This window comes from Trifolium pratense, linkage group LG3, assembly GCF_020283565.1.
Source record: "Trifolium pratense cultivar HEN17-A07 linkage group LG3, ARS_RC_1.1, whole genome shotgun sequence".
Classification (NCBI taxonomy): Eukaryota; Viridiplantae; Streptophyta; class Magnoliopsida; order Fabales; family Fabaceae; genus Trifolium; species Trifolium pratense.
The window spans coordinates 37,007,833-37,019,304 of record NC_060061.1 but is presented as its reverse complement, the minus strand read 5'-3'; the positions used below and the strand labels follow the sequence as shown (position 1 = coordinate 37,019,304).

Below are 11,472 nucleotides of genomic sequence, written 5' to 3'. Positions count from 1 at the left end.
CCTCCGTTGTTTGTTTCAGAGCAGCGATCAAGGCTGTGATCTCGGAATTGACCAAGGTGGCGGGCTGTCCAGCGTTGTTTGCCGGAGTTTCTTGCTTAAACTGCGGGCGTTTGCCCATTCGACGATCGGTCAGGACCTCGACGTCTTCTTCATCGGACGAGAGTGAGGTTTCCCGTCCATCGCGGGAGTCGGTTTCTGGACCGTGCGCTGCGGTGGTATTGTCACGCACCGGTGACAAAACGGTGTTATGCTGCGGCGGCGGAGAGGGTGGAACGTTGACAACGTTCTCATCGCCGGTATTGGTGTTGAGTTGCTGTGATGAACTAGCCATGATGAAAATTGTTTGTTGAAAAACGGAATCAGTTTTGATCTTTGTTTCTTTGAGAAAGAGTAAAGATGGGGAAGAACTCAGGTCCCCACAGACGGCGCCACTGATCTAACCTGATGATCAGAGAAGGTTGATGGCCGGTCCGTTGAGCAAGCTTTCACACCGAAGGGGGGGTTTGTACTTGCAGGTGCTCTCCGATGCCTAAGTCAGCAAGAGAACAAGAGATACAAAAGAAGAGAGAGAAAGTAGAGTGAATAACGATTCAGAATACCTGGCTCTCCTGTCTAGGAGAGCTTATATAGTGCCCCTAGCGCTGGGCCAAAGGTTGGTCTATTGGGCCGGGATAACCGGCCCAATAGACTCAACTGCCAAGATAGTCCCTGTATCGTAGGGGAGGCCGTTATTTTGCCTCTATCTTGGTGGAGCTGTTCCGCTATTCGCGGGTAAGGGATAAGTTCCGTGACAGATATGGTTGGGTGAATGAGCACGTGCTAAACGTGCTGCTTAGCTGTTAAGCTATGATGGAGTGGATCAACATGCATGGATAGATGAACACGTGTTTGACGTGCTGCTTACCCATCATGTCGAGCAGGGCACGTCATTGGCTGACGTGTCGGGGAAGTCTCTCCTTATTGGGTTGTGCCCCAAATGTCGGGCATAAGTGATTGGGCCAGCTCTTGGCCCAGTCCAGAACAGGAGAGAAATGTTTCATCTGGTGTTTTGGATTTGCCTCAATGGGATGATTCAATTGTTCCTCTTGCTGCAACTATATTTGCTCCTAGTGGTTGTCGTTTTAATGTTTTTTGTTGTTAGATGAAGAATAAATTTTCATTTTATGGGTTTTTACTTAAGGAGGAATGTTGTTAGATGAACGAGCAAGTTGTTCTGGGTTTCTATGGAACAAGGAGAAAGATGAACTATCAATTTTTTATTTTGTATTTCAGTTTTTTTTTTAAGAGAAAATTTAATATTTTTTTTTGTTTTAATAAAAAAGGGAATATCCAACTAGCATTAAAAAAAATTAAAATAAAATAATTTGACATGTAGACAAGCCATGTCATCTAAATGTCCGGTTAGATGCTTACAAGTGCGGTGACGGTCTAAAAGCAAAAAATCTTTGAATTGCAAGGGTAAAAGCAATTTTTTTTTACGAGGTAAAACAAAAATCACCAACATTACAGGGGTAAAGAGCTATTATCCAAATTAAAATGTACTTATGTTTCTTATTTTTGTTTCTAGAACGGTTATTCTCTTGGCTCAAATGGAAAAACTAATTATTGGCAAATTCTTACATGTTTAAGTCATCGAATTCAAAATTTTGGTTAAATTAGAAGATACTCACATTCAACCATCTAAATATTCTTGCATGTATGCATCTTAAAAGACATAGTCCTCGTGAGTTTGACTCAATTGGTAGGAACATCGCTACCTTGTACAACTTTAAGGTGGAATTTCTAACCACTAACCTACTTGACAAAAAAAGAAAGTTACCGTCTATATCTAATAATTTTAAGAAATATTACAAAATCACCCATATGAACGATATCATTAACATTTTTACAAATGTTCCAAGGTGATGTTACTAGTTATGATAGTTGGAAAATGTGGAAGGAGAGTATCCTAACATCAAACTAAATTACACGAAGAAGATTGCATATGCTCACCGCTCATTGTGTCCCCAACAAAGTGGTATCAAGTTCAACCATTTCATGATATCAATACTCAACTATGATGCTACTATTTTCCAAGTTTGAGTAATTTATTTCATGGCTAAGCATGTTACCTTTCTTTTTGATTTGCCAAGACGCATTGAAATGTTATGGTTGGTTCTCGTAAGTGTCACGCTCACTAGTTTTTTCTTTTGAATCAATGTCACGCTCGCTCACTAGTTGATTTTCATTTCATTAGTAATACTACTATTTATTATTGGGATACACATAATTCACTCCATTATTTTATAAAATAATAGTGGCCGTTTAGACTAGACGAAAGTGTTGAACTACTTGCTCACTATTCCTAGTCCCCACACTCCAAATTGACCAAAATATTTGTATGTATATGTTCAGACTTCACATGTGATGATGTTGATATGGTAGTCAATTTGATCAAGCACTCCGGTCTGATAAATATTGTGTCAATTTCTTTTTTATTAAATTCGTGTAGTTAAATTTTAATTTTGGTCTGATCAGACATTTGGAGTACAAAACCACAAATAGTTTCCAAATGAAATTTATCGGTTTATTTTATTTTTCAAATTCGTTAGAAGTACTCTATCTATATTTGATTTAATTTTAAGTGAAAATTTTAGATATTAATATGTGTTGGCTCAGATAGACAGACTGTAGGTGATTTTTGAAGTGATCAGTTCAACTACATACTAGTACATACATAATTAAGAAAACATTAATATAGGACATTTACACTCACAAAGTAGAACTCAACATGCATCGTAGATTACTCCTGAAGACGGTTTGGGCTTTCGTAATTTTAAAGCGTTAAATATGATTATGGTGGCGAAACAAGCATAAACATCATTCAAAATCCAGACTCGTTAGTGGTTAAACTAATTAAAACAAGATATTTCTCGCGTTCTTCGTTACTTGAAGCTTCTTTGGGTAATCCTAGTTTTGGTTGGCGTAATATTTGGAATGTTACACAAAACAAGTTATGTGAGTGTGTAGGTGACAAGATTCGTGTTATGCATGATCCGTGGCTATGGTGATCATTGGATGTCCTCACCTCAAGTGGAATGTGTGAATCCTTTATTCGTCAAAGACTTGTTACTCGAGAATCATAAAGTTTGTGATATAGCTAAGATTCGTAACTTGTTTACAAGACCGATAGTGGAAGAGATTATTGCAACCCATATCATTAGCTCGATTAAAGAGGCGGATAAAGTGGTTCGAGAGGATGAAAGGAATGAATATACTATTAGCTTAAATCCTAATACAATATAGCCATAAGATGTACTGTATTATTCGTAGTGAAAGGCAAGTGGTGGATATTAAGGAATGTAATTTTTTTTTTGGTACAAAAAGAATATAGTTAATACAATCAAACATATATAGTTTTGATTTCTCTATTGTAACAAAAAAAACATATATATATAGTTTTGGTTTGGAAGGATAATAAGGAATATAGTTAATACAGTCAAACATATGTAAGTAGTATGAAGAATCTATAGTGGCATAAAAACAAGAAAATACATATCTATAATTATAAATATGCTCCTTCTCGTGTGGATAATATAAGATGGATGGATACCCATTTTGAATGGTGGAACAATGGCCGTTTGTTGTCCAGTCGTTTAGTGACCATGAAGCAAGCAACAATAGTCAACAGCTACCCCACGACACAGTTGCAACAAATTTTTTTATTCTTCTCTAATCATTATACAGTAATATTTACATCTTATAATTAATTAAAAAAAATGCTTGATGGAAATACATTTTACATTTTCTTTTGTAAAGTAATTTAATGGTTAAATTTTTTTTATTTTTTACAAATTGACGTAAGTTCATGGAGTCGACATATCAAGATATAATTTTTTATTTATCAAAGTAGTTTTAAGGGATAAAACTTCCATCTTAAAGTGAATTAGTTGAATGTTCGAGATTCGAACTTCGGTCTCTATATGTATAATATGATATCGCTGTCAACTGAGTTAATATCACGGGAACGATACATTTTACTAGACTATAAAAAATAAATCAATGACTTGATGAATCTGACAATTAGTTTCAAACTATGGCGTTCGAGAAAAGGCGATGGCCACATACACCACACTTCATAAACCGTGGTCAAACTATGACCTAAATTTTAAGCCTTTTTTTTTATAGTTTAGGCCACACTTTTTAATCTGTTGTCTATAGTTGAAAATATTTTAATCGACGGATTAAATTGATTAATGTTTGGATCAAAATCCAACAGACAAATGAAATTTGACTTATATTAATTCGAATATAAATTTTATATCATTTAATTTAAAACTAATCATTCGTAAGCGGAATCAAATAATTATATTAATCATTATTTTATTTTTCACACTAATATATTTCTATCTGACAAATTTAAATGAAACCAATATTTTATTGGCTCAAATTCTTTATTTATAAAACCAAAATTCATCAGGTAACCCATGAATAATACCCGAGGTAACAAATCTTATTCTGTGTCAAAATTGAGGCTTTTATTTTGAGGTCATGAGGATAATTATCTAGATGTAAACATGAGACTATTTCTTCTTGTCAACCACACAAAAATATCTTCTTTTTCTGGTAAATTAACATGTATCCTCTAAGAGCAACTGGGGAGACCGAGATCCATTTAAAATGTTTATCTCCCCCAACAAATACTTTTCACACAAAAATATCTTTATCTTTAATATATAATACAGTATATGTTTGCTGTCTCTCATAAAAGAGAATTGTTGTCTCTTAAGAATGGAACGTTGCTACTAATAAGTGTATAAATGAGTGGTGGTTATCTTTTTATTAAACAATCAAAGGCTTGACGAACATGAATGATAAACCAAAAAAGTGAAAAACGTTACTTATGAATATGAAGCTCTCATACGTGATATGATATCGATATGGCGATATCAAAAAAATTTCAAAATTTTTGATACGATACGTTCGGGATACGTTATTTAAAAATTAAATTTAAAATTAAATATATAAATGCACAATATATAAACATAACTAAAACCGATAATGATAAAAATTAACATTTAAATTACTCAAAATAAGAAAACAAGTGACAATTAGAAATATTAAGTTAAGTACTACCCAAAAGGGGTGAGATGGGTAGCTTAACTGTTAGTTGTACTAAGGGTTAAGGAGTTTGAGGTCCAGTGTTCAAGTTATGACAACGAGAAAAATTAATAAAGACATAGTTGGTAACATCATACTCTAACATTCAATACTTACGAGAAAATACGAATTGTATCAGTCTCCTCTCCTACATTTCCATCATCAGAGAGCATTAATTGACTGATACTTTTTCGATCGATACGCATATCGAGAAATATCCGACAAGTGTTGGTTATATTTTATTTTAAAAAATGATATTAATTACTGATACTTCTCCGATATGATTCCGATATGTGTATCGGAAAGTATCGGTATCGAGTACGTATCGGACACGATACTTTGCCATTTTTAGAGTATCGGGGCTTCACAGCTCATGATGGATACAAAGAGAAGGTGGGTCATGAGTTAAATGAAATTAACTTTTGAAATAAATTTTTTTTTTTTTAAACAAAAACTTAAAAATTAACAACAAAAGATTCCGGTCCAATAAACCCACAGTTCAAACTAAGGATTATCACGTCATATTACAAATATTGTAATCATATTCTAAAAATAACTACTGTAAAAAAAAAAAAAAAACCTCAAATATTACTACTATTACACTAGTTTACACCCGCATGTTCCATTCTAAAAATACATCTAACTAAAAAAGCCTTTTGCTTGATTCAAATAAAAACACAAACACACTTTCATGACCTATGCATTGCAATATTCAAGGAGCAGATACTACATCAATGGTTTGACCTAATTCTGTTTCTAAAACACGTTTCTTCTGTTTCTTAGCTTGTTTAATCTCACCATAAAAATAAGAAACAAATCCCCAAAGTGAAAGTACAAGAGATACCCCTTTTTCAACTTTGAAACTTTCTTTATAGAAAATAACTGCCAACACTTCCGTTAGTGGCAACAACACAGCAATTAAAATACCCGACAATAACGAGGAAGCACAAAAAACAACCCCAATTGCTCCCAAAAAAAATGCTTGCCACATTATTGCATTCATCACCAACACCACATAGTATGTTGTTTCTCCAAGATCAAAATTACTTGCTTCCCTTGGTATCACCTGCAAAATTCAAATCCACAATGATTAACAATTAAAAATAAATAAATCAACCTAACCTAACAAAAATTAAAAATCATTTAGGCCAAATGGATTCAGGAGTCTTTAAATTTTACATTTGTAACAGTTAGGTTTTTAAGTTTTTCAACTAATAAATAGTCCTTAAGTTTGTTCTTGGAGAATTATCCTATGTTAACCTTCATGAATTTGAGAATCAATCTGATATGAACCATGTGGCTCACACAGTTGAGACCCAACTTGAAGAGAGAATAGATGGAATAAGTGTAATGGTCTAATTAGAAACTTAAAAAAGATTGATTTGTTAGCTAAAAAAATTTAAAAACCTATTTGTTTCCTAAAAAACTTAAAACCTAATAGTTACAAATGCCGAATTTGGCCAATCATGCATGTTTGGATCTTCTGCTATTGGATAAGAGTGGTTGACTTTACAATATTCAATGACCCATCATGGTTCAAATGTATGAATATTTTGTAGCGTCTCTAATCGCCGCAGAAAATCCAAATCTAATCGATATTTATCTAGTGTTTGAATCTTATAATAGTATCAGAGTCGTTAAGTCATTTTTCTTTTTTCAGAACGACTCTGCCATACAAAAGATTCAAACACGATCTAAACTTGACAAAGATAACTAACCTTAAAGTCATTGTTTACAATCATGCCAACGACGCAAAAGAGAGTAGCAAATAAACACATAACAAACTGAATTTCCATAACAAGAGAATAAGTTAGGGGCTGTTTGGTTTTCTTATAAACCAATTCAATCAAAGGCAAAACAAATCCATATAATGCAGAAGCAGCAACAGTAGTAAGAAAACCAATAACATATTGTCTAACAGAAACACCAGCAGGTCGATCACTACTCGTATGCATGGCCAAAACACCAGCTCCAATCGTAAGCAAAAATACAGCGTTTACAGTAAAAGCTGTAAATTTCTGTTTCACAAGAATAAAAGCGAAAATCGCCGTAAAACCAAGCTGAGAAGCGATAATTAAAGCCGAAGTAGAGATCGGTAGCCGAGCAACGCCGAATGCGTAGAGATAATCGTCGAGACCGGTAAGAATTCCGATGAAAGCCGCGGCGAAAAATAAAGGAAGTTTCATTGAGATTATGTTTAATTTTGTGGTGGTGGTTTCGGTGGTGATCACGGTGGTGGTTGACGGTGGTGGACGGTGGTTGATACGGCGGCGTTTGATGTATGAAAAAATTAGAGGGAAGAGCATTAAGGGGAAACCGGCGGTTTCAAGACCAGCGGAAAGCCAGACGCGTTTGCCGCCGTGGATGAAGTAAAGACGCATCATGAGGGGCCCACCGGTATTTCCTAAGGCTAAGATTAAGCAATTAACTATGAGAAGAAATTTCTTCATTTTTCTCTCTGATTTTTCTTCTTTTGATTCTGCCATTTTTTCTGTGAGTGTAAGTTCTGTGTTTTCTTTTTTTGTTTTTTTGTGAGTACTTTGGTTTGTGTGATTGTTTAATACTAGTAATGAATGAAACTTGATGGTGTTTGTTTTTTTTGAAGGTGTTTGTTGTTTATTCAGTTTTTAGATATATATAGAAATGTTTTATATATAGAAATTGGAGAATATATACTTTTTTTTATATATAGAAATTTTTTAATGACTTTTAAGCATATACGATGTGTTTGTTGTTAACTGTAAAAATAAAAAATGGAATTTTAACTTGTGTATTTTGCTGTATCCATAAGAACAGTTTTTTTTTTTTTTTCTGTCAAAAAAAATAAAAACAGTTTTTTTTGGGTATATCATATTGTTGGGATGATTTAAGTATGGACCGCTCCTTTGAAAACGTTTGTATTCGTTTTCATCGAAAAAGATGGGAGAATTTGTTTTCTTTCATTTTTGTTTTCTTTCATTTTTGTTTTCTTTCTAAAATAAAAAGAGCAATTTGTGAGGTTGAAATGGGGAGTATAAAGCCAAAGAAAAAAGAACACAATTAATTGTGTGATTTTTTTTTAATTCTCCAATTAAGATAATCAACTTTCTTTTAGTAATTATGATTTATGTTTAATTCTCTCTATTTAAGATATTTTCCCTTTTTTAAAAAGAAAAAAACTCTAAGATATCTTTCGTATTGAAATTTGAATATTGATTAACCAATCGTTAATTGATTGAGTATTAATTGGTGTTGAACTTTATAAGGAGAACTACTGCCCGATCCCCGTAATTACAATTGGGAATAGAATGAAATAACTTCTGATATCCGAACCAAATTAAACAGTTCAGTAAAAAAAAAAAAATAAATAAAATTGAGTATTAATTTGTGGACGTCACATTATGAGAGTTTGATATATTTTACTAGACTCGATCATGTTGATTAAATGGAGTTGATTTTGATTAGGATAAAGTTATGCACATATAAATTATTTGAGTTTCACCTAACTCTCAGTTTGATTTTTTTTTTTGTGTGTGTTAATCCCCTGATATTTAAGAGGAGTGGTTCCGATATTTTAGAGTTCGACTACGTGGTAAGTATAGTCGATCAATAATTATTTCCACCAATATTCGAACTTGGGTTATTTAAAATTAAAAATAGAAACGAAATATTTATCAAAATTTTAAAGAATTGACTATATACATATTATTTGGTTTTTTAATTAGTGTCCTAATCAAAGAGTAAACTTGGCTTGGCAGTGTTTTTCCTTTTTTTTAAAAATAAAAATTATAATAAATTTGCACATACACATGTACATTAGATATGGGGGGTGAGTTAAATGGTTGTGATTTTTAAATATAATAATGGATTTTATCTTTTTGTATTTGCCATATCTATAAAAATAGTTTTCTCACTATAATAACATATTCCTGCACCATTTTTAATATGATCATGTGTTGGGCCACTCTTTTGAAACTGTTATTTTAAAAAATTGTTCTTAACTTTACTAAAGTGAAGTGTTCTTATCCAATGCGGAGAAATATATGACTAGTCTATTTGGTACAAAGTTCAAAGTTAAATTATACTGTACTAGTATTTGAGAATATGTGATCTTGATTATGAGGTAGGTGAAACTTAAATGATTTATTATGTGTGTATATACTATATACACACATGATTAAAAAATTATGGGTCGATAAAATTCATTTTTGTGTCTTGTATTAATCTGAACCATTGATCAATTATATTAATTTGTTAAATGTTATTATTTAATGTAAAATAAAGGCAGAGATCGAATAACAGTACTGTTCACCGGTTGCAGAGGATCTAAACTCATATGTTCATGAGAAAAATGTGTCTTATCAACCAAGAAATGGACAATCTATTCTTTTTAACAGAAAAAAAAAAAAAAAGCCAGTAGACAAAGCTAATTAGAATAAAATTAATTTTGGATGGTCGTTAACAAAAGATCTCAACAAGAATAAAATTGTGACAAAGACCAGACAATTGGAGTTGTAAATCAATAATGCCGTGTTTTATGAAAATTGAATAGGTTTAATTAATAAAATGATCTCTTAAAGATATTTTTTGTTTCAGATTGATCCTTAAAAAAAAAAAGGTCCAAATAAGTTCCTTAAAGAAAAAAAAGTTCGAATAGGTCCCTTAAAGACATTTCCGTTAATCAATTTGGTCCTATTTAGACCTCTTTTTAGGGACCAATCTGATTAACGGAGATGTCTTTAAGGGACTTATTCAGACTTTTTTTTCTTTAAGGACTTATTTGGACCTTTTTTTCTTTAAGGGACCATTTTACTAATCAAGCCAAATTGAATAAGTATGTACGAAGCCACATGAGGTGTGTGTGGAATCTAGTATTCAAGTCGATGGACTGAAAACCTACATGATGGTGCAATCAACTTTTGAGAAACTTTTTGTTATCCCCATTCAAATTCCTCAATTATCTCCTGAAATGATTAAACTAACCCTAACGCTTTTTACGACGGGAGTATTCTTTCGCACTATAAGTAACGAGTGACAATATTTTAGGCGAATGAATGATTCACACTTTAACTTGTGAACTATGTTTATTTCAAAGTTATTTCATGGGAGATGAGAGAATGGTGAAGAGGACAAAAAAAATTGATTTTTATAAGGTTCAAATCCTAAAAAACAAACACAGTTTGCTATCTAGAAAACGAACTCAACTGCAGTTTGCTATCTAGAAAACAAATCCCCCCCTCCCCCCAATTTTTTGCTATTTACACACTCGCTTTCTAAATAGCGAGAGGGGTAATTTCGGAATATCAAGGGGCGCACATGTATGCCGGGGTGCGAAAAGTAAACCTCTTTTCAAGTAGTCCAGTGGCTAGACTCGCAAATTTAAATATGGAGAAATGTGGAATTCGGGATTCGAATCACGACCACTCAAATAATGTTCCTGGTAGCAACCATTTAAGCTACATGGAAAAAAAAACTTTTTGCTCTTTAATATAGGGGTGAGCATGAACCCGAGACCCGACTCGAAACCGATATAACCGACAACATATTGAAGCATTCGGTCTGGTGCGGGTCGGTCTCGGGTCAACAAATTGCGAAAAACCGGGCATGAACGGTTGCATACGGGCGGGTGCGGGTCTCTAAAATTCTTAGTCTCCATAACCGAAACCGACCGAACAACCATTAGATGCATATTAATTTTTTTCCTTCTCTCTCTCTCTCAATCTCATATACTCTTTTCTTTGTTATTTTTATCCATCTTTGATATAAGATAAAAATGTTATATTTTACAAAGCTTATAATTAATAATATGGTGATAAAGAAGGTGGGAAAAATATTCTAATATATATATTCTAGATCTATTTTAATTTCTACGTCTCTTCTACTTGATATTTTATTGTCTTTAGATCTATATATTGAAAGAAAGTAACTTCATCTAACTCTCTTTGTTTTTTAATTTACTTCGTCTATCTTTTGTTGCATTGTGTACGAGGTATTAAACTATTCGAAAATTAGAAATTTTTGGAGAATGAATGAGTTTTAGATGTTAACAAAGTTTCGATATATCCCGTAATAATCGACCCATTCAACCCGCCACCCGTATGATCCGAACCCGAACAAACCGAAGATATAGACGGTCGGAATTGAGTCCAAATTAAATGGTTGCGGTTTTTATTGATTTAGTGATTTTTAGCCCGAACCTGACCGAAACCGACCGATGCTCAAGCCTACTTTAATACAGCAGGTAGATTATAAAAAAAATAGTATTTGATCACAATTCTAGAAAAAATATATTTTGACACAATGAATTTATTTTTTGAAAGAGAATATTAAATAAAATATATTTTGACTTAAGGG

At 32.9% G+C, this 11,472-nt stretch overlaps 1 protein-coding gene across 1 annotated transcript; it reads right to left on the bottom strand.

The window, feature by feature from the left end:
* Positions 1–5,626: 5,626 nt before the first annotated feature.
* On the bottom strand, positions 5,627–7,764 carry LOC123918320 (purine permease 3-like). Its single transcript, XM_045970327.1, has 2 exons — positions 6,858–7,764; positions 5,627–6,205 (listed from the first exon to the last, which is right to left on the bottom strand). The coding sequence occupies exons 1-2, from the start codon at positions 7,623–7,625 to the stop codon at positions 5,852–5,854; spliced, it is 1,122 nt and encodes a 373-aa protein (XP_045826283.1). The 5' UTR covers positions 7,626–7,764; the 3' UTR covers positions 5,627–5,851.
* Between the last annotated feature and the right edge of the window lie 3,708 nt (positions 7,765–11,472).